General features: G+C 42.2%; 1 protein-coding gene across 1 annotated transcript in view; it reads right to left on the reverse strand.

Moving 5' to 3' along the window:
- Window positions 1-25,000, reverse strand: part of LOC129103408 (protein jagged-2-like) — a 52,973-nt gene that overhangs the window by 26,250 nt on the left and 1,723 nt on the right. The window contains exons 3-5 of the mRNA XM_054613870.1: window positions 9,116-9,167; window positions 1,000-1,254; window positions 26-86 (exon numbers count right to left, since the gene is read on the reverse strand). Of these exons, the coding sequence (XP_054469845.1) occupies window positions 26-86; window positions 1,000-1,254; window positions 9,116-9,167 (368 nt within the window). The remainder of the gene's footprint in view (window positions 1-25; window positions 87-999; window positions 1,255-9,115; window positions 9,168-25,000) is intronic.

Below are 25,000 nucleotides of genomic sequence, written 5' to 3' on the forward strand. Positions count from 1 at the left end.
GGGGGTGGGGGGTGGGGGGACTCACTGGCATTCCCCCGGTACGCTGCACCTTCCATGCTCCAGGCTGCACCCCTGTTTGCAGATGGCTTTCATGTAGGAGATAGAGAGAGAGAGAGAGAGAGAGAGAGAGAGAAAGGTTTGTTAGTTTCATCTCTAAACATCAGATCATATCTTGCAGCTTGTTTTTCTTTTTGCAGATGGTGGAATCGTTTAAAATCTCATTTCCTGTCTTTTCCTGTTTGTGAAGGGGCAGAGAGTCGCTGCCACGGCAACAATGGATGGCGAAGTCATTGTCTGTGAACCTAAAGGTGTCTAAAGGCAGCGATTGAGAGTTTCCTAACATTCTTTGGATTCTTGCAAAGCGCCGTGAACTTCGATGAACTTCAAAACACTTTCCGTAAAAGAGCGGTTCAAAATGGAGAAAGCTTTTAGTTCAATTTTGATATGATAAGTAAGAAATAAAATATCTGAGAGGGATATGGATATTATTAGATACTATTATTCCAATAGTTTACCATTTATTGCTTTCCCAATTATAGAAAAAAACAGTTACACAATTAGTGTTTCATTTTGTTTTCTCTGCACCATTTCACCTAATTATTGACGATTTTGGGTTAAAAAATCAAATTGGGATTATTTTGACTGATGTGGTGGTATTATTTTCAAATATTATAATGTTTAATTTGTAGTTTGTGTGGGCATCTGTACCAAATAATGCTGTTTTCTTGAGTCTGTAGAATATGATAATTAATTTAATAAGGTATTTTGAATCAAATCTTTCCTTTTAAAAGCTTTTTAAAAGGAAAGTAGAAGATAAAAATAAATATAGTTTTGGAAAATTGTATCAACTTTCTTACCTTTTAAACCTTTGTATTTCTTTTAACACTCTATTCATTTATTTGGGCTGTTGGAAATCGATTTGTAAGATTTATGAAATCTGTAATAATTCAGTATAAATCATCGTTAACACCGTGTTGCTGCTACACATCCTCCATGTACCTGTTTTGCAGTCGGGCCCCGTCCAGCCCTCCATGCAGCCTCGGTTCCCCAGCTGGTCGCACACGTAGTGGCCGAAGTAGTCGTCTCGTGGACGGCAGACCTTGTTGCACTTCACGCCGTAGTAGTTTTCGTCACAGCGTACCCGGATGGTGTACTCCAGCCTGGCGACCAGGCTCTTATACTCCACCGTCTGCTTCTCGTCGCCCGGGTTGATCATCCCTTTGTAGATGCTGCGCTCAATCAGCAGCTCCTCATCTGGACAGAAGACAAAACAGATCAGCGTTTAATCAGAGGGGTTTATTAAACAGGCCCTATTATGATATTTTCCGGGTGCATATTTTTATCTCCAGTTACATGTTTACATGCATTAATGCTCATAATCCTCCTTGTTTTTCTCCTCATTCTGTCCTGCAGCACCTCTTCTCACCCTCTCTCTGAAACGCTCCGTTGTAGCTCCTCCCTCCAGAAAGCAAAGTCTGCTCTGATTGGTCAGCTATCCCGCTCTGTTGTGATTGGTCAATGTTTCATATTTCAAAAAACTGTTCCTCGTCCCTCTCTTTTGTTGTTTGAGGGCCACACTAGCCGGAAGTACGTCACTTCCGTAACATTATGACCTCATAAAGTTACATTGTGACCTCATAAAGTTACATGGTGACCTCATAAAGTTACATTATGACCTCATAAAGTTACATTGTGACCTCAAAAGTTACATTGTGACCTCATAAAGTTACGGAAGTGAAGGAGAGAATTCAATGGAGCCGTTTCAGGAGCTTCAGAGGGGGAGGGTAACTCCTTTTAGGTGTGGATTTCAAGTTTTACACCCTACGGACCTTTTACATGTACAGAAATATATATAACACACTAAAGAAGAGGGGAAAAGTGGAAAAACATAATAGGGCCACTTTAAAACAGTCAGCATTACAGAACGAAAAAGAAACACTCAACGGGTCAAATGTTCGGGTCGGCCTTAAACAACAAGAATTTCTGAATGACATTCCAAGGAGCAGGGCTGATTCCGGTTCTGAGGGTTTGACCCAACAAGCCGGAGTTTATGGAGATAAGACGGACTGTGAGGCTTCAAGAAGAATGCCTGTTGTTAGCGCACATCAGAGGGAAGGTGTGACCTCTGTTCCACCAAGAATGTAGAAGAATAAAAAATAACGGGGGGAACGAATGGGAAAGTGAAGCGAGCACAAACAGCGGGTGGAGGAGAGCGAGGTCTGCGAGGGCTTGATAACCACAAAACGATTTATTTTTTTTTTTTTTTTTACAGTTTTCCTGCTTGGTGAAATTATTTTCTGCCCTCCCCCCACCCCCTTCACTCCTCCCCCTCTCTCAGGATATCCAGCGCCGACTCCATCGGAGCCGGGCCGGAAATAATAAGAGACGTGGAACAGACGAGGAAGGGCGACATAGGAAAGGACCCTTTATCTTGTTGTCAAGGAACAGAAGAAAGCGTGACCCAGCATGCTTTGCTGCTGTGCAGCCTGGACAGAGACAGAGCTCATCCTCACTGCTGTTGATGTAGTTTATGGTTTAAATCAGCCATAATAACACCAGAGCACTGCAGCGGACGACCACCAGGTTCAACCAGAGACATTTCTCCTCATGATGAAGACGATATTTTATCTCATTTATCGTTGATGTTTGAGTTTGTAATGACCTAAGGTAAACAACTGTTGTAAAGTAAAGTATGGAACAATTTGAATATAAACGTAAGAATGTGTAAATGTTTTGGGGTTTTCAAAAGGACTATTTTTAAAACTATTTTTGAGGGTTACAAGTCTGAATGAAATATATTTTTTCTTTTCTTTTTTTAATATATTTTGTTTTCTTGAGGGTGGCTTTATTGATGGGGAAGTAGGATAGGCATATATAAGCTTCATGCTTCTGCCTATGCCTTTTCAGTTATATTGTATACTATATTATATATAGGCCGTATACATTGTATTGTGTGGGATGACTGAATAAAAACACTAACTAACTAACTAAGTTGTTTATTTAATATAGAAGCATCAAGTGCAGCTTTTGAAATTCTGAACTACTGCTTTTTTTTAAGTTCCTCTGAGTTAGGATACATTTTAAAACATTTTTAATTTCCCTTTATATATTCTTAAATCATCATTATAGCTGCTGAGAGTTGACTGTAGAATAAAATAATCCATTTCAACGCTGTCCTGATTTTTACTGCGAGCTCACACACTGCCACAGATCCACCAAACCCACACCCACCACCTGAAACACTCACTCACTGCTGCTCATCTCCAGCAATTAGATGTAAAAATATAGACCAATCATGAGCTCCCTGCGTCCCGGAGGAGAGGCCGTTGTTACCAGGGAGAGCAGCAGAGTGGGCCATTTAAAAACCGGCTTACATAAACAACGAGGGGCTTCAGATCCGAGCAGCTGATCGTGTCGAGAGCAACACAAATGTCCGTGTGAAGAGAAAACAAAGACACTTTTTTGGTTCCATGCATACAAGCTGTAACTGGAGTGTTTTTTTGTTAGAGGACTGAAGCGTTTTTGTTTTGACCGTTGACCTCTTTACTGCTTGTCTCTTGTAACAGTGGTGACCTTTGAGCTAAACATAATCTGATGGCGTAGTGGAGAGCAAGGTAGTTCTCCAATCAGAGGGTCGGTGGTTCAATACCCGGCTTCGGCAGTCGATGTGTCCTTGGGCAAGACACTTAACCCCAAGTTGCTCCTGAAGGCTTGCCATCGGTGTGGACTGGATGATGAATGTTAGTTAGAGTCTGATGGTGGCACCTTGATGGTAGCCTGTCATCAGTGTGTGAATGGGTGAATGATATGTAACATACTACTGACTGTAAGTCGCTTTGGATAAAAGCGTCTGCTAAATGACTGTAATGTAATGTAATGGTTTTCCTTCTCGTTCACATCTGGACCACATGGATGTGTTCGATCTCCAAAAGGTCACCATTTGAATATTTGTGGCTCACTGTCAGACATACAAGTGCTCACATGAACACTTTTCCCATTAAAATCTGCACGTATATTGAGGGAAAAACTTTGTTCCCGTTGAGCGTAGTAAGCCTTTCTGTTTTTATCAGTTGTGTCACGTTCAACATCCCAAACGTGCCAAAAAACAGAAGGAGTAAACGGTGAAAATGTAACTTATTTAGTCTGTATTTCAAACTCTTTTGTTGGGAAAGCGGAAAGATTAACAAAGACGTTTTTTAATTAGTTTTATTTTGATTCTGTCGTGTTCAAAAAGTGTGTTTTGCAATTATTAGCGCATTAAAATTACTGTTTCTGTCAATGGAGTCGGGTGGCTTTGATAGGTGAGTAATACTTGTATGTAACTCTCCGAATCCCTGTTGATTTTATTCATTATATAAAAATTTTGCATATCTGTTGCTTATTCACTCTCTAATTTGGAACGATGTTGGACAAAAAGGACAGGATTTGTGGCTGATCGTGGTACAAAACCTCCGTTTATATTTAACTAATGAAACAAAGTTGTATAATGTTGTTAGAACACAAGCAGCTGTACAAGAACTTGTGAATTATGTAAATCAGCTTACAGTACTTGCTAGTTTTCAATGCACAGGGCTATTGAAACATTTTCCTCTGTACCAAATAAAAAGATTGAGTTTGAATTCCCAGCAAACAACTTTTTTTAATTAATCTACCTGCTGGTTTTTTTTTTCAGTAAATCCAATAATCATTACTCAATCTTTATCTCTTTGGATAAAATAATTGCCAAAGCACAGCTGGAATGAGAAACATCACGCTCACATCCACGGTGATTGAGTGATGATAACCTGGTTGTTATTTTGTATTTTGGGAAGCGTCTTCCTCCAGGTGGTTCAGATCTGCTCCAACACTTTCACAGCCGGTCGCTCTCCTTTTTTCTTAAGGCGACAATCATATTTTATGACTAAACATTTAAAGGAATAGATAAAAGAGGCTGAAATGACCAACACAGGGCACTTAATCTGCATTCAAAACGCTGTCCTGTTATTGCCCAATCTTTTTAATGAATCCTTTTATTGCTGCATTCAGCTTGGCACACACTGACACTTCAGGGAAGATGCAAATTATTATAATTTTCATAGCATACTTAATCATTATAAGAGCAGGGTACCGCTTTACTTTTCCATACAGATTAAGATGTTAAATAGGAGACATAAATCAGTATGTGACCTGAGGCAGTTTATGTGCAGTTGTCCTGAGAATACAATACCAGATATGTGGTATCTTAGCCGACATGATATTTGTAGTAATTTAACAAAATATACTGCACCAAATTGTCAGTGCATCAGTGTTAAAGGATAAAAGCTGGAAATACTTTTATTTATTATTTGTGATTGTCAACAAGTCACTTAATATGTCCAACTGAGGACATAAATCTCAGCCCGGCTGCCAAAGAAATCTTGGTGTGTACATTTTTGGAAACATAGATACGTTGAATGACAACATTTCATAAATATGTTTCATATCACGTTTACGGTAATGCACATTGTGTAACAATTGTAACGAAATTGTATTAAGCAAATTATGACTTTTGGTTTCTCACGAGACACGAAAAACGGTCTCCTGTGTGAAAGTCCTGAGTTTGTTTGACCAATCCACTACTTTAATGGACTTTCCCGCTTGTTATCCTCCTTATTGTACCACGTAACTTTCAATAACGCTAACTCGATGTACGAACGCAAAAAACGTCAACATTCAACACATCCGTGGTTTGCAGTTTAATGCTAATGCTAACTTGCCAATCTTTACAAATAGCCCACAAACATATTGTTTCATTTAAAAAAAAGACTTTATAATGTCCTCAAACAGCTGGGCACTGTAGTTTTTAGCCAACGTAACTCAAACATTAGGAAATAGAGCATTTGTTGGGGACTGTTTTCAGCGGCGGATGAATCCACATTTGGTGCTCTTTTGAGTATTTGTGGCAGAAGGATGGTGTTTGTTGGATTAAGTCAGAGCAAACTACAGCGTGTTTGTTCAGGAACAACAGAGAGGCTTAGTGACGTGTTTTTTTAAATGAGCAGAAGAAGATATACGGTATAAGACTTCTACTTTAACCCCTTGTTTCTGATGCAGGAGATTCTCGAGTACAGATACTATAAGCACAATATCTGACACAAACCCAGTGTCTGTAAATATCTCTACCAGTAAGGCTCCACGCCAGCCGACAATCCAGCGACACACAGAGTCAACATCAGCTCCGTCCTTTTAGCTCCGGCCCTTTCTGTTTGGTTTTCAAACAGGCGGAGGCTTCCTGAAGCACAAACAGCCTCCACAAAGACTTCTTCTTCTTCTTCCTGAGGACCAGACCTGTTCACACACCGAAACACTCACCTCCAGCCTCTCTGTAATCCCCTTGTTATTATTATGATCTTTGTCATGGCGACATCATTTTCTTGTTTTTTAATGTAATCCACTCCGTTACCAAGACAAAACAGAAACCAGTAGTTTCATGTAATTATCTTTACGCTGGCAGACAGTTTTAGCATCACTTCTGAGGCGCACCTAAGACAAAATATTATTTTTTACTATCTATTACTTCAACAAAAAAACCTTCAGCAACAATTCAGATAACTGAGTGAATGTTTGAGTCATTTTTAAAGCAGAAATGCAAAACTGTTTCTGGTTCCAGCTTCTAAAATGTAGATATTTGAGCATTTTTCCTTAAACTATGAGTGTAACTTGAATATCTTTAGGTTTTCAACTAATTTTGTCACATAAAACCAGTAAATAGAATATGTAAATTAGGGCTTTAGGAACTTGAGATGAGCTACGCTGACTATTTTCTGACATTTCAGATATGTAATATTGAAAACCTGAATTAGAAAAGCTGCAAATCCTCACATTGGAGAAGGTGGAACCATGACATTAGCATTCTTTCTTAACTAATGATTTGAACAATTAATTTTGGCGTACTGTTATCAAAACGATTTTCTGCCAATTGACTATGCGATCAATAGACTAATCACTCTGCAGCAGATGCCTCTCCCAATCCTGTACAAAATACTACAAATACCGGCTGTGTGTTCTGTGTTTTTTTGGCTTCACTTTACTTTAATGTACCGTGGGTACATGTCAAATGAAATGTGACTTGTGTTGGCAGACGACCAGAGGACAGGGAACGGACTTTAGGGCAAAACAAAACCTGATAGGGACATCACTAGATTCTTATTCCAGTGCATACCTGGCCCAAATAACAGACGCCAACTCTCACTCTCTCTAATTATGCCAGTTTCACTAATGCTGGATGCAACGGGTTCATACTTGCTCTCTGACGTTGGTCCAAATCGTAGGAAATCCCAAACTGAGGCACGAACGTAGAGAAAGTAGATACTCAGAGGTAAATAACAACATTAAGCTGCTGAAATGGATCTCCTGACTGTCACAGACAAACATCCATGGAGGGATTTAGCTCATTAGAAAATCATGTTCATATTTTTAGCTTGTCTAGTGTGACTTCCAGAGAAGCATGCAGGTAATGCTCCGCTTTGACGGGAAGCTTGGCCTGTGACAGACTCACTGACAGATTCAGGAATGAAGGTTGCGGATCACGCAATGGGAAAATACTCGGTCCAAGTCTACAAGATGGGACACGGCGGGTCGAGACGTCAGCGCCTCGTTGCACACCTCCAAACGCCCCCCCCTTTAGGATTAATAAAACATCCCACCGCTACATCTACCGGTGGTTCGAGCACGCAAAACGTCCCACCGCCGGAGCTGCAGTCCAGGCCGAGGCACGGCATTCTGGATGCCAGCCGCTCTCTCTGTTTGGGGTTAATGAAGTGGCGTGCGGTAGCCGGACAGCTGTCGGGGTCGCTAATTAGGAGACAGATATCAGAGGAAAGAGGAAGGGGGGGGGGTCTGTAATTAATGGCTTAACGATGCAATGCTCTCACAGGCTTAATATAGAGCGGAGACGAAAACAGGCGACCCTGAAGAGGGTGAGAAACAATGCTGGAGCAAATAAGCCACCTGTCAATCATAAATCAGGTCTCTCCGTGGGGGAGGCCCGAGGTTTAGCTCGCAGGTGGTTTATTGTGGACGGCTGTTCATCTTCTAAGATGTCGAGTGTGAAATTCACACGCTCGCACAGAGCATTAATCCCAAAACATGGCACACACCTACCATTCCTTTCATTTCACTCAACGTCTTGCAGGTGTTTCATATCATGAGTCAGGTTGGCTGGTTGGCTTTCTTTCCATTGTTTTTTTATTCTGCTTGCGGCTGTAAAGGTGTCTGCATGTTGCAACAAACCCACCAACCTACTTAGCTTTGGCTAGTTAGGCATCGCTAATGCATCCACACGTCATCAAGTACAAATATACGTCCATCTGCATAACCAACAAAGACCTGGGTGCCCTCGGTCAAAGCGTTCATTCCTCCATAGAACAAGCTGCAGATAAAAAAAAAACTCACCCTCATTCCTGTAAAGTGTGTAGGAATTTTATACAGAGACCCAACAATGTGGTGCTCCAAACGCTGCAAATTGGAAACTGTTATGCACGAACACTTTGGAGAGTGAAAGCATCACGGAGCTCTTTGTCAAGACGACAGCACCAACTGTTCAATGTTTGTCCTCACCAAAGATATGTGATCAACACGAAGAGAGTGTTTCTGTTAGTACGGGATTATAAGTGTTTTTTCATTAATGTTAAAAAGTCATTTCCTCAGAGGTGCACCTTTGGCAACGTAACTTTGCCCCAAATTCATCTAAAGATATTTTTTTTCGTTGTATATTTCCTTTAAACTTTAACTGCCTTGTTTGAGTGAGAAAATGGTTTGAACTAAAGTTACAGTTGTTGGATGGATTTTAAATATTGTATGCATAGGCGTACATGAAATTAGAGTCAACAATGACACTAAGTAGAACAAGGGAGGCCGTCTATATGTGACATTATCATGGGGAAAAAAATCAGAGCGCTCACAACAGTCAAGAGTCACATCGTCTCTTGCAGAGTGAACAATCAGATGTGGAGTGAAGATGTGATTACAAGCAGCCTATTTGGAGGTCAAAAAGCATGGTGACCTGCCAGACAGGCCAAAAAAACACACAAACACTGAGCATAATCACATTTAATATAGTTAAATAAGAAAAAAAAACAGTGTTGTTGATCCTTACTGTGTGTGCCGTTGTCTCTGTCCCAGGCCTCCACTATCACCGTGTAGGCTCGCTGAAACACAGAGAGGGGGGGGGGCAGAGGTTATCACAGGGCACGCCACTACAGAAACTTAGGTATGCCAACTTTAAGACGCAGACTTGTGCACACGGTGTGGAGTTTACACAGAAACGCGGATATGAGCTGCCGTCACTCATAAACAGACGTGAGAACATTCACACACACACACACACACACACACACACACACACACACACACACACACACACACACACACACACACACACACACACACACACACACACACACACACATATTATGCATAAAAGGTGAATAACGCTGGGAAAGTGAGTCCCGTTCCCACGCTGCTGTCACTGATTAGCTCACCCTCTGCCCGAGGCTGGTTAACCAGTACAGCCACTGTTCCAGGCAGATGAAAAACCTGGTTTCAGAGTTAAAAAAATGAAATCTAGTTTTATCTCTTTGTCACTTCTGGATGAGGCCGTGATTCGTTCTCTGGATCACCGTTTTATTGATCCCAGAGGGCGTACGTTAGTCTTTTCCTCGGCTCCACAGGGAGGTCAGCGCCCCTCTAACTAGCAGGGATTTGATGACTTGCTCAAGGGCACTTTGTGAGGTAATGCATTGATTTCCAATAGGCGGAAATTCTCTTCTTTTTTTGTCCTGCCTTGTCCGACTCAGTGTGCCTTTTAATTCAAGAGGCAGAGGAGACACTTGGGATGAAGGAATCACAAGCGTTTAGGGTTTCTTGCAAATAAAAACTCTCAGTTAATGTCAGAAGAAAGCGTTTTATTAATTTTATCAAAAGATGTTTGTGAAATTAAAGGGACCGTGTGTAGGATTTGGTAGCATTGAACGCTGTTTGGTTTGTCCATTCTGGGCTACTGTAGAAAAATGATTCCATTACTGCTCATAGAACAAACCTTTTTGTCATGTATGAAAGTAAAGCCAGTGACGTCGTACAACAACAAGCTGCTTTTATATAAAGTTATGAGTATAACAAGCAAGAAAGCCCACTAATGATGATGGACGGGTCAAACAAACACAGGACTTTCTCCCAGGAGACCGATGTTTGTGTCTGAAACCAAAAGTCAACATTGACTTTACGCTTGTTACATAAAGCTTTGTAAGAAAGTTCAATGATGGAGGTGGTTATTTTTATCCGATGTTACTTTGTTACATGATTATTGAAACACAAACCTTGATCTTTTTTTCTAACCTTAACCAGGGAGTTTTGCTGCCTAGCTTTATCCACGTGTTAATGTCCGTTTCTGCAAGCATGATACGAAGTTAATATGAAACATATCTGTGGTTTGTTTAAAGGTATAATGCCAACTTTGTAATGCTCAAGCATTGAGCCAAAGTTAGTTTAAAGTTCACCAGATGAGGTTAATATACAAAACTCATTCTCACATTCGAGTTTAGAGCAGGTATTTTTAAAAATATCCGAGTATTGTGTTAAAAAATGCCAACTTTACATGAATTATTTAACACTATTTAAGCTGTGATGTGGTTTTCTGAGGATATTGTGTGTGAGAGCGCAGCATGCCTGCACACTATGCCCTACTTTCCTACTTTCCCGAGGAGAAGGACTCCTCCATCCCACAGCAACAAACTCCTCTAACTCTGGATTGTTTCAGGTGCGGGGCTATTTTTTTCCTCTTTTTTTTTCACGGGCATCAGCAAACAAACCAAAACGGAGCTCGCCGTCAAGTCAACGGCATGGGGCCGGACGAGCAGCTGTGAGTTCCCATGACCCAAGTCTGACTCAGAGGAACCGAGGGCTGCAGGGAAGATTACAGGGGAGGCTACAAAGTGGAGAGATTAGAGACAGAGAGAAGACAGAAAACATGAAAAGGTAAAGTGCTTTACGGCACGTTAAAGTTCACTTTATGGTGCCTGGATTTTAGGGTAGGTCCCCGTTAAGAGAGATGGGAAAAACCACGAGTCAGATATGAAACCATGTTGTTACAAGTTGGTTGTTGCTTTAAGGTGTTTCACAACATGCAGGTTTGGAGCTGTTTAGGCAGCATTTAATTGCTTTAATTAGGTGAGAATAACCACATTCTAATCACCAGAAAACTTTAAGAAAATAAATGGTAATTGAGATCATCTACACGCATCAACCTCACAATGGAAAGTTTTATGATCATTAGAGCCGCAACTAATGATTGTTTTAACTTTACACCATTGTTTCATCTAAAAAATGTCAGAAAATAGGAGAAAATGTCCATCAGGATTTTGAGTTTAGATGATGTTTATCCAGTAGATGTTTCAGACAGGTGTCTACGTGAGGTCAGGTGACTTCTAGAGATCTAAACGTTTTCACAGCAGCTTGTTTCATCGTCCTTTAACCTCTGAGAGAGCTGAGATACCAACATGGTGGCTACTTTGGCAACCTTTGTTCTCCGAATGTATATTTAAAAAATAGTTGAAACATTTTAGACGAGAAATAAGCCATGCAGATGCTGAATCTGTTTTGTTTTAGATCAACATTGGTTTGTCTAAAAGTTTTTCCAGATGCGGCATGTAGCGATGGACGCCGCTTACATGCATAAACCAACCTAGACCTCAAGTTTGTGCTAATGAGGAGCAGCAAATCGGGTGTTACCAGCATGCATTGCACAGCTGCTTTCATAAATAAATGAATGGGAAGCGACCATTTTCCACAACATGAACTGATGATCTGATCCTGACACAGTCTGAGGAACACTGTGTGTCTCCTTAACCAATGAGGAATATAATGTTTCGTCTCTGATCTCCAAAAACTCTGTGCTGGAGCTTCATCTCAGTCCTCCTCAGGAGCTAATGCTAAATCCAGTTAAGCTAACAGTGCTGTCGATCCGGATTCGTCCGCCAAATGTGTCGAAGCAGACATCACCATTTACTAACCGGTTACAGTGCAGTTTGTCTCCGTTTTTCAGTATAAAGCACTAGACTGGCGGTCGATATTTAGAGAGCAGGGTGGCCGATATACAATGCAGATATCGTGTTTTAATTTTGCATCTGATTAAAAACACAAATTTTAAATATTTAACAAAATGTTGAAGCTAAAATATTCATTTAACACTTTTCTTTCTGCATTGTCTCTTGTTGCGTAAGTAGATCTGCACACTGAGAAGAAGACTGCTTGCAGACTTGTTTGCTAATCGGCCTTGTGAGTGCCAATGATGATTATCTCAAGATGACGTTTCGACATATCAAATCAGCATATCACTAAAATCAATCTTAGGAACATTAAGCTCCTGTATCACAACAATGTTTAGTTGGCTGACATTTCTGCATTCTACATGATGAAAATATTTCATAAAACGAAAACATACAGAAGTGAGGATGCAACGATATATTATGGGATGCTATTTTGCAAAAATATGATACTATACTTAAAAAAAATATCAGAAAATCAAATGTATCTTATCTTATGAATGGAGAATGTACAGTCCTCACTAGCAGACAGCTCAGTCTGGGTTCAGATGTGCAACAGAAACTCAAACTCAAGGCCCGTTCACACATGAGGAGCCGTGTGTGAGAACACAAATGTCCGAATCATTGGGACATTAAACAGACTTCACCCTCTCGGCTAAGTGGTTCAAAGTCTGTGTAATGTCCCACTGAGCCCATGTGTGAACAGAGTGGATCATTGTTGAGTGTGTTGGTGATGTTTCTTTCATTCGGCCGGCGCGAAACCGGAAGAAAGCAAACATCCGAGGGTGAAGAAGAAGAAGAAGAAGATGAGTCATTTATAAGAAGACGACAAGATTCAGGGACTTCTGTTACTAAGGGCCGATTCCAAAACAACCAGACATCTTCAAGGAACTGCAAGATGCTCGGTCCTTCAGGTCAAAACTGCGTATCCAGATGGCAACCTCCGGTTCTTAAAAATGGAGCCAATGCTGAAGTGTCTTAAAGCTGCATTCTCTCTCCTGTCCATCAGGGGGCGACTCCTCTGGTTGTATAGAAGTCTATGAGAAAATGACTCTACTTCTCTCTTGATTTATTCCCTCAGTAAACATTGTAAACATGAGTTTATGGTCTCAATCTCTAGTTTCAAGTCTTCTTCAATACAGCATGATGTTCATTTAGTAAATGATGCTCCATTTAGAGTCAAACAGACCATAAAGCAGGGGATGCTTTAGGGCGGGGCTACACACTGATTGACAGGTCGACACCAGAGACGTATACGCCGTCTCTACGTCACTCCTCCTCAGTCCAAATATGGTCTCACTGGTTGCAAAAAAACAAAATGGCGGCAGACAAAACGCCGAACTCGAAGCTTCAAAACGTCAGTCCACAAACCAATGGGTGACGTAACGATGACAAAGTCCACTTCTCATATTCAGTCTATGAACGTAACCAAGCTGTAATCCGTTTTTGCTACAGTGCATTTCTTAAAGGGAAACAATGACGACTTCAGATTTAGTTACAATCCCTAATAAACCCCCCCCAAAAATACACAAGACCTCAGCCCCGAGGACGACATCGGCTCCAGATGACACAGCCGTGATTTATGAGCCCGGCGAGCGGCACATAACTCTGTAACGAGTGAAAATAAGTGGACATTATCATAATCAATCTTTCCCTTTGTAATCAATTTTAAATGTCACAGCCGCTGGCTCCCAGACAGATGGGGCTGTCCCACGGCCTCAGAGCAGTGTGTGTGTGTGTGTGTGTGTGTGTGTGTGTGTGTGTGTGTGTGTGTGTGTGTGTGTGTGTGTGTGTGTGTGCGACTGAACTAAAGTGTGCAGTGTGTGTGTGTGTGTCCTTGAAGGACAGGAGCTGCAGGATCAAAGTGTCACGTCTCTGCTCTCTGCAGTGGGACGACTTTAGGAGTCGACTGTGTGATATGGGGGTGGGTGGGGTTGGGTGGGGTTGGGTTAGATGGGGGGGTTTAGTGTGATGGAGACACTTGACACCTCCTAACCAATTTACAGAAGTCAGAGGGATTTGAGTTTTCATTAGGCGAGGAGAAGCCGCCTTCACCTGTTCAATGAATAAATTACGGCTCCAACAGCCGCCGGCGGCGAACAGCTCTGCTGAGGATTCAGCGCTCAGACTGGAGCCGCTTTATGAGGGCTGGTTCTATACATGCTGATAAGATTGAATCTTCTGCTGCTGCACTTCTTCTTCTTCTTCATTTAGTCTAGATTCATCCTCTTTATATTTGACTTTGGAGCGTTTGCAGTGTGTGTTTTTTCTCCTTGGTGGTAATAGTACCATTGGGTTGGGTGTGGTGTTCACAAAGAGGCAAACAAACCTCTTCACCATGATTTGGAGAACTACTGGACACGATGCATAAGCCACTAATATACAGGGAGAGTTTTTTAGATTTTATTTTTGTCTCGATATTAAATGATAGACATTAAAATGCAAGAAATTTATTCATTTCCATTAATTTACTTTTCAACACGTGAAATATATTTCTCATTTGGTTCTTTAAAGATACATATTTGGAGTGTTTCAATTGTCCATGTGTAGATTTTGTCATTTTCTTGGATATTGGTGCTTCTCCCAGTGAGCTACGTGGTTAAATGTTCTTTCTAAAATACTGTCTTTGTCTGTTTTATTTATGTTTCAGGCTGTGGTTTAGTGTTTTGAGCAGGTTGTATTTTAATCACAAGTTTGGCGCTTCAATTCTTCCCTCCGCAATGAACCTCAAGCTGCTCCTCTTTACAGCAGCCAACTTCTCTTAATGTTTAGAATGCATGTCCCTGTATGTATATGAACATCGTAATGCATTTGAAGTTAATTGTTGTTATTTCTTACTTTGTTGTTGGACTACGGACAGAGTGAATACTGTTGAAAGTCCAGTTATGGACGACACGGATCATGGATTTGTGGCTTAAGTTTATTCTGAAAATGACAAGGTGTTCTAGCCGTTCCACTTCCTGCTCCAGTATTAAACACACTGCTTGACCCAGACACCACATTTCTGCTTTGTATCCCAAATATCATCACTTTAAACCAGACTTTTAAACCCTTAAGGTGGATTCAAATAAAAAAGGAAAGCTCCTTTAATTGAAATTTCACTGCAGCAGGGAATTGTTAATGGTTAAAAAAAAAAGAGAGAGCGAGAGAGAGAGAAAGAACCCAATTAACAACTTTTCTCGAGTTGTGATCAGAGGAAGAAAAAAAGAAAAAAGCGGCGGTAACACCTGTCACGTCACACCTGTTAGTCTAGTGACATGAATAAAACATGTGGCTCCCGGCAGAGAGGAGCTGGGATGGTTAATTTAGCACATTATTAACAGAACGAGCCCAGCGCCCCTCCACCTCCACCACCTCCTCTCTCTAAGGAGGCCCCCCCCCCCCACCACCACCACACACACCAGGAGGCCTCGTTCAGACGGCAAATCTAATCAAAGCTAATCTAATCAGGTCTTTATACCGAGCTGCAGAATGGAAAAGTGACCCAATTCACTTTTCCCACACCAAACGCGTGAAAAGCTATTTCTGTCGCTCCAGGTTACGCCGGCTCCTCCAGCGACGGAGAGGAATATTTTTTAAGTTAAACGTGTTAAAGGGAGCAGTGGGAAAAGAAAATACCGCTTTAAATCCATTAGTGACTCCTCTGATTCAGTGATATGCTTGGATACATATACAGTCAGATGACGTATGAAGGGAGTTTTCAGCTGCACGTTAGATTTGTGTCCACAATTTTCTGTTTGTTCTTCATCAAATTAAATTAAATCGCCAAAGACTTCAAACAAAGATCTCAGTAAGTCACAGCACGTACGGAGATAAAAATCTGAGTACTCCCCGTCAACCTGTCTGTAATGAGATGCTGCCGTTGGGAATCTGGCTGCAGCGACCAAACCAACACTCCCTCAACCACTGTTCATACACGGCCTGCAACCAGCAGAGATGTCTCATCCTTTAGATACTTTAAACCTCGTATCGCCACCACAATCGCTTATCTCCTAACTCCTGTTCTATGACTCAGACTTGTTTATGGGTGTGGTGTCTCCTCTGAGGTGCATACAGTCACAATAAGTAGCATGCATCCGGGCTTTATAGCCTCTGATCCCAGAGGTGTGTGCAAAATCTGAACCATCAAAATTGCTCATTAAGAGCATTAATAAAAATATCAAAAAAGCTGACTTTATTGGTGCAAAATAGTCCTCACAAAAGTGTCTTCTGGGAATGTAAGGGCTTTATAAAACAGTTGTCAAAATGAGGACTTTCTAAGAGTGGTTCTATGAAAACTTGTAAAATACTGGGAATGTGTCTTGGACCACTTAAAATGCTTGGCTAAACCTCCTGATTTGGCACCAGGCTGTAAACACAGTGAAGAAGAGGAAAGATCAGAGAGAGAGAGAGAGAGAGAGAGAGAGAGAGGAATGAGCGTGAAATCACCACAGTGGTTCCACTGAGGAAAGCAGGTTTTCTGAACCTGGCTGAGACACCTCATGATTAAAAGGTTGTGGACGTGTTTAAGTGTGCAGCATGGGGGCTTTTGCAAAAATGTGTATTTAGACGTGGAGCCAGATACTACAAAACCAGGAGAACTTCCATGTGATGCCTGAAAGGTTTCTACATTTCCCTGGATTCTCTTAGACTGCTCTAGCTCCTGAAGAGCGCTGAAATATCTACAGGTGGATTGGACTCTGTAGGACGGATCATTAATATACATCCTCGTCGACTAACATCTGGATGCAGCGATAAATTCAGAGCTCCACCTGAAGCAGGCACCAGATTCAGCATGTTGCACTCCAGAGAGGCCTTATGCAAACGCTCCTGACATTTTGTCATCACAGCTGCCCTCCTTCTATCTCCATCTCTCTCTCCGTTTCCACCCTCTTGATAACTCAATATCTGGGCACAAAAGGCCGAGGTATAAAGTCATTGTTCCCGCTCAAAGGTGCGATAACAAAGAGGTTAAAGGCGGCCCTCGTTTCCACAGCGCCGCCAGGAAAGTGATATCCACGGTGTGGGAAAACCCCCGACCGGCTCCTTCATCACAGATCCACCTGAGCGCCGATGTGACAAATAAACGTTCCTCCTGCAACCGACAGCAAATATAACTGGTGGAGGGAGAAAGACGAGTTTGAAACGTGCAACATAACCGTGACTCAAAACTGTGATATTATCCAAACCGTAAGTTCAGACAATGTTATCCCAGCTGTTCATATAGGACTGAAATTGTAATAAACCTTAGTTATACTTTAATTGATCCTAGATCTCATTTACAGATGTTATGGATTAGAGAAAAGTGTGTGAGAGTGTTGCAGGGCTTTCTCCATGAAGAGGGTGGTTGGGTAACTGAGGCCACTGACAGAGATGTTGGTCCCAGATGTGTTGAGAAACCCTGCTGAACCTTCACCCCATCCCTCTGGAGAAGGACTGTTAGGAAAGGCTGCAAGACATCCACGTTGCAGCAACGTACAGTAGAAGAAGAAGAAGAAGAAGTAGAAGAAGAAGAAGAGGATGAAGAAGAAGAAGAAGTAGAAGAAGATGAAGAAGAAGAAAGAAGAAGAAGAAGAGGAGGAAGAGGAAGAAGAAGAAGAAGAAGAAGAAGAAGAAGAAGAAGAAGTAGAAGAAGAAGAAGAGGATGAAGAAGAAGAAGAAGTAGAAGAAGATGAAGAAGAAGAAGTAGAAGAAGAAGAAGAAGAAGAAGAAGAAGAAGAAGAAGAAGAAGAAGAAGAAGAAGAAGAAGAAGAAGAAGAAGAAGAAGAAGAAGAAGAAGAAGAAGAAGAAGAACTCTGTAGGAGCCCTTATATGCCTAAGCGATGTTTGATCTCTTAGGCATATTTTTGGGAAGGCCAACTGTTGAGTCAGAGTGCGATCATTGAACACTGGAGCATTTATTTGGTATATTTGTCCGTGAGAAGAATGACAATTGCGTGAGGAATTTGCTTATTTCTAGATGCTTCTTCATGAGTTCTCCACTGGGATTAACACCAGAGGTCTGTCATGCTTAGCTGAAAATACACTGCAAAACAAAAATCCCCCAAAAACAGAAAGATCGCCAACAGGGTGAGCAGAAATGACCTTGTGAAACTAGCATAAGAATCCGGCTGTGGCTCACAGCTCTAGTGCATGATGGGAACCCAAAACTCTGCTTCTGACTCCATGGAAGTTTGGTTCACAAAAAATACAACACAAAAATCTTCTCCCGCTCTGTTTCGGACCAAAGAAAGCAAACTGTCGGTGCGATCACGCCCTCAAAGCTAGCAAAACAAGCTAACGAAAGTGTAAACACAGCAGCCAAATGATTTGTAACACGAAAAATATGTAGCTACGGGGTTTTTTCTCCCAGCGAGAGAAGATGGACAAGACAAACAAGAGACCCATGAAGATGTTAGGAGATAAAGACCATCAACAGTGGAGGGTTTGCCCTGTTTTTATTTCCCATCCTGCACTGCTCCTCTAACTCTCTCTCTCTCTCTCTCTCTCTCTCTCTCTCTCCCAGTGAGGTCCAGCTGAGCTCCATTAGCCCTGTGAGCAACTACTGGGAGTCAAGTGGGAAATTAAGCTGCGTGTGTGCGTCTCATGCTTTAATCACCGCTGCTCACCTCAGTGCTCACAACCTCTGGCTGGCCTAAACACACACACACACACACACACACACACACACACACACACAAAAGCACACACACACACACACACAAAACATTTACATTTACCTGTAATCTGTAAGTGGATATCTGATGTGGACAAGGTGAAATAGGTGTAAATGCACACAGGACAAATTGCTCTGGGATCAGCGAAACCGTATCTGGAGGTCGAAGATCGGATCTCCGCAGGTGTTCAAAGACATCTGCAGAGTTACGACAAATTCTTAAGAAACAAATGCCGCAGAAACAAGCCGGGCGCAAAATCACAATGTGGACTCAGTTATTAATAACAGGTGTAATAAAGGTCACAGAGACACGCATGCTGAAGTTCAAACACATACAACAAGTTCATGTGAAAATTAACACACATGCATGAAACTGATCTGTACATGCTGAACACGGTGAGCTTGGCGTTGATTCAATATGGTACCATGGCTACGGAAAAAATACTCATTGCTGATTGGCTGGCAGGTGTCCATTGTAACTGTATATCGGGACATCTTAAACAAGTTTAACCTTCGGTTCTAAATCAGGATAAAGCATAGGAGCGGGATACTGATGCTTCACGCTACGTTAGCGGTTAAGAGGTCATAATATTAAGCGTGCTGTAAAATGGGTAGCTTAAATCAAGCATTCTGATTGGTTCATTGAAGAATTTATACCTCGCAAGTGCCCTAAAGCTGCATTCTCTCTTCTGTCCACCAGGGGGCGACTCCTCTGGTTGTATAGAAGTCTATGAGAAAATGACTCTACTTCTCTCTTGATTTATTCCCTCAGTAAACATTGTAAACATGAGTTTATGGTCTCAATCTCTAGTTTCAAGTCTTCTTCAATACAGCATGATGTTCATTTAGTAAATGATGCTCCATTTAGAGTCAAACAGACCATAAAGCAGGGGATGCTTTAGGGGCGGGGCTACACACTGATTGACAGGTCTCTGACAGGCTTAAGGATGTCTTATTCAGAGTTCGGCTTCACTCAGCTTCTCCATCTAGTGTCATTTCTGGTTGCAAAAACTCAAGATGGCGACGGCCAAAATGCTGAAATTGAGGCTTCAAAACGGCAGTCCAGAAACTGATGGGTGACGTCACGGACGACATAATTGAGTCTGATATTAGTAAGTCTGTGGATATTGAGACATTGTTGCTTAAAGCTGCTGTATAAATGATCAAGTCCCCTCCAATACAATCTGACCAAACAATCCAAACTCAAGGTAACTCGTTTTTTTCATGGGTTTCTACATCGTAGATGTTGCAAGTCATTCTAAAGCACTTTTGGACATCTCTTCTGTGTTGGCTTCTCTATGTTAAGACCAGGAAAGAAACCAGTAAGTGGACCTTTGAGGATGGTCAAGAAGGTCAAGAAGGACCTTTCTATCAGAATTTGTCGACTCCCATTCATTCTCTGGAGGTTTAAACCTGAAGAACCAACCTGGCATGTGGTTTATCTTGTGTGGAGCTTCTTGTTCCCCATAATGTAACAGTGAGAACATATTTAATGTCCTTACACAAGTACACAAAGCTGCCCCTATACACACACACACACACACACACACACACACACACACACACACGAAACCAAAACCACCAGCAATCGATCAGCTCGGACCGACCGAGCGGCTAATCACACATTGAATACGCCTCAGAACCAGGTCAGCTGACGTGGAACCAGCGACAGCGTGGGAACGACGGGCGGACTCGACCCGACCACAGTTAACTGAGCGGAGAGCTTTCATCCACCACACACACACACACACACACACACACACACACACACACACACACACACACACACACACACACACACACCGCGTACCAGAGCCCTGCTGTGGGTCTTCAGGGTTAATAAAGACACACGGAGCAGAGAGGGGGGGGGTTGTTATTTTACAGAGAGAAACATGTTTCAGGTCAAACTTTGCGATTCATGAGACGAAAAGCTTCAGAGTTCCAAAGTCATGTATGCAACGTGCACAAAAAAGTCAGAAAGTCTCTGGTAGCTGATGTTAGCCGGCTACGTTAGCTCTCCTAGAGTAGGATAAGAGATCATATCTTTACAAAGAACAGACTTTCTTTTGAACTCTTAACGTGATGACATATTATCTCTTATTACGAGAAACAGGAGTCGTCTGAAGCAGATCGGTCTATCTGCCATGTACGTGCAGATATCAGGCTCATGTGAAGGAGCGGATAGACTGCTGAGCGGTCCTTATTAAACTGGATATCATGGTTTTACTTAGTTGCAGCATCTGGTTCTGTCGTTGCACAACTGTTTGGTATGTGTAGGCCTTAAAAATAGGATTTTTTTTTTTTTTTAGTCTTTCTACATTTTTGCAGCATCGTCACTGGACACCAAATGTACCACGTCACATCTTTTCATTCACCCTAACACGCAGCCCCAATAATCTAATCAACCATTAAAAGTGTCATCAAACCGAGAGGAGCTCCCGATGGAGGAGCACGCCAAAGACGCACTCGGCAAATGAGCCAAACGAGCCAGTGACGTCACCGCGGAAACCAACCGGCGGAGACGGAGACATCCAACATTGCACTTTGTGATTGCTCACTGATACTCCTCCGGGTGAGCCGATCTTTTGCTTCGTCAACGCCGTAATCATAGCCTGTTTTCCTAATGTTGTTTCAATAAAACATTTATTCCAAGAGGAGGAGGAGGAGGAGGAGGTCTCCATACAACAGCTGTTCCACCTCTGTCCTTTCAGATCTGCCAGGCTGAGGGGGGGGGGAATGCTGGCAGATCTGGGAGTAAAAAAAAATAAAAATAAAAGGGCCATGAAACTGAAGGAGTACGCACCCTTGATCCTTGATTTACTCACCAGAGGGGTGAGGGGAGGACAGCCGCTCTAAAAATACCCCATAAGGAGAGAGGGAGAGACTGGGTAAGATTTGGGTGAGACAGGGGGGGGCGGAGGAGGAGAAAGAGGAGAAGAAGTAAATGCTTGTTTTTCCCTGTCAAAAAAAAAAAGAAGTTTCTGCATCCTAAAAATACTCTTCCCCTCGTGACAGAACCCTCACACGGAGGCCGGGTGGAGGATTTCGTTATTCTGAAGAAGGGGGCTTCTTCCTCTCTCTCCTCCCCATCATCCCTCGCTCCATCGGTCAATCCCCCCCCCCTCCTCCTCATCCCTTCCATAAGAAATAAAAAGATGTCACTAAAGACCCAAAGAGCCAGAGGGCTGAACATGAAGAGGAAATGATCGGCGGAGCAGAGGGCAGAACAATGACCTTCATTTTTGTATTTTTTTCTTTTTTTTTTTTCCTCTGCAGCTAATTCATGTCAGGACCAGTGGCCCAGATTACTGGGGTCGACCGAAGGAGTCCACTAGAGCAGCACCAGAGGCTACACACACACACACACACACACACACACACACACACACACACACACACACACACACACACACACACACACACACACACACACACACACACACACACACTCTGTTAGTGACTGTCAGCGCTGTCTGTAGGCAATCAGCATGCCACGGTGCAAACCAGAGTCTGTGGCAGGAGGAGGTCTAGGTTTGGTCTTGTTCCACATGAGGAGAGTGAGACATCCTTCTGATCGATGTGCAAACAGAGGAGGAAACGTCACTCTAGGTAGAAGATTTGCTCCTTTCTCAGAGGAGGAATCCCACACGGCAATGTTTGAATTACACTATGTTGACAAGTGGATTCAAGTGACGAATTAAAAGGCAAGAGAAAATGCCAAACATTCTCCGGTTCCAACTCCTTTTCTGACATTTATATCGTTGTTAATTGAACATCTTTGGCTTTGAGACTGTTGGTCGAGTAAAACAAGACATTTTAAGATAAACTGGGAACTACTTTTTTCAATATTCTACACATTTATTTCACAGTTATTAATCCGCAAGAGATCACAAGTTGCAGCCCACAGCAGCAGCATGAGTTCTTCAATGCTAATGAAGAATGTCAAAACGTCACACTTTCAGAGTTTGTGTTCAAAAATGACCTCAAATGAACTTGTTTTTATGTATTTTATCAAGTGCCTCATATTTTCCATCTCATTTTCACTGCTGCAGTTCTTTTACATTGTTGTACTTTAACTTGATTTTATGCATTTAGTGATGCATGCATGCTGCAAACACTGGTAGTGATATATATATTTGAACTTTATTCATATAATCGTTATCAGTGTTTGGGATTTGGACGTGAAGGCTGTGGTGTGCGTTCTGAGACACAGATAAGAGCTGCAGTGGGGTTATATATATGGGGAACACTGATTATTTTGATGTAATGGAGACCTGGAGTGTTTTGTGCTTCTAGTATACTGAATATTAAATGTCCACAAGATGTCAAACGTTCAGAGTTTACATTCTATAAGTCTTAAATCACCTCCACTGAAGGTTGTTTTTACGTTCATCCTACGTCCATCTTCCTTAACTGTAGAGCACTTTGTGATGCGTTTCTTTTACGAACGGTGCTGCACTAATAAAGTTAATTATTATTATTATTATTACTATATTATAATGCAGTGGTGCCGGTGCAGACAGAGGGTCAAACACCAGATATCTAACAGCCAGTTAAAACTTTACCAGACGTCTAGAGAACTGATTTAAAAGCTCGAGGTGTGAGGACATTTTTTTTTTTTTTTTAAAAGCCTTCAGCTGCTTCAACCTTGACGACCTCATCAGGAGAAGCTGCTGAACACTGATACCCTCCTTCCTTTGTGCCCCCACACACACACACACACACACACACACACACACACACACACACACACACACACATAGTGGAAAATACTGACCCCCACACACGCCGAGCGAGACAATGACCCAATAACGGATAGAGCGTGAACCTGAGAGGCGGCGGGGTAAAGGCATCCCCCGGCCCAGAGTGACCGAGGATCTTCACTTGTTCGAGGAGTCGGTGACACCGATACCCGCCGCCTGTGTCACACACAACTTAGTGGAAACCCAATCCGCCCCGCAGGGCCCCAACTTACTACTTCCATCTTCCCCTCCGCTGACAGCTGACCATGAGGAGTGATGAATGGAGAGGTCAGGCGAGCCGGCCGAGCACAAAGCCACCCGTGTGTACGACGTGTTGGCTCTGACACGAGCACACGGACGGGCGTTTCCACGGCGAGAACATCTTAAAATTTGTATCGCCATTGAATGATTTCATATCCATTTGTCCACTGATTGTCAATCGCAAGCAATCACATGATTTGCTGCTGCACGAAACAAACATCCCATCACACATTCCCAGGAAGCAAAGTGTCCAAACTGCTTATTTCATCTGATCAAACTCTAAATATTCTATTTACGGTCATGTGAAGCAGAGAAAAAGAGCTACAATGACATTAGAGAAGCTCCTACCAGGGTTTCTTTACTATTTCTTCTTCATAACGTCAAAAACTCCACGTCTCCAAGTCGTTTCTGACCCACATTGAGTCAGAAAAATGACTTCTTTTCTTCTTATTTCAACCTTTTTCAAATTAAAATCAACTTCATTCAAGATTTTTTCATGAAAATGATTGTCAGTATATGGAAACAATATCACATTTAGACAGATTGCTTCTACCTAAAAGGTAAAAAATGACTTTACAACTCATTAAAGCTACAAAATGACTTGGTGAATGATTGATTCTCTTAAGACTCACAAACTCCTTTTCTCTTCACTGACTGAAGCTTACAGTCATGATTATTCTGACCTCTTTTCCAGTTTGACTCAACAATGACTCTTATTATTTTGACAGCTCGCTCGCTCGCTCAGCTGTTGTGGGAATCAAACCTGTGACGTTTACTCCTCGGCTGATACAGATCTCTGAGAGGAACAGCAGCTCTGAACAGGACTGTTCCTGTTTCCCACGCAGCTCCAGCCTCGGATTGGCTGCTTGTTTGGATTAGATAATAAGTTACCTGCCTCTTCTTGATCTCTCTCTCTCTCTCTCTCTCTCTCTCTCTCTCTCTCTCTCTCTCTCCCTCACACACTCTAACAAACAGCAGCTTGTTCAGTAACTCATCAAACTGCGCGTAAAAGTCGTGCGTAAAAGGCGCATCATGGACTTTTGGCTCCATCAGAAACACACGAGGCACTCACTCAACAAATAAGCTCCACGAGAGGGAATTTGATATCCCTCACGAGGCAGTCTGATCACTTAAGAATCACCAAAAAAAACAAACAAAAAAAACAATGCTTCAAGGCGTTTTTGGGAAGAAAGACTCGGACGCACAACTGCGCCAAAATGAGCCAATATGTCCTAAAAAACATCCACTCTGACACTGATACATGTCTAGAAACACATCATGGAAGAGTCCTAACACTGAAGCAT

This window comes from Anoplopoma fimbria, chromosome 15 (genome assembly GCF_027596085.1).
Source record: "Anoplopoma fimbria isolate UVic2021 breed Golden Eagle Sablefish chromosome 15, Afim_UVic_2022, whole genome shotgun sequence".
NCBI lineage: Eukaryota > Metazoa > Chordata > Actinopteri > Perciformes > Anoplopomatidae > Anoplopoma > Anoplopoma fimbria.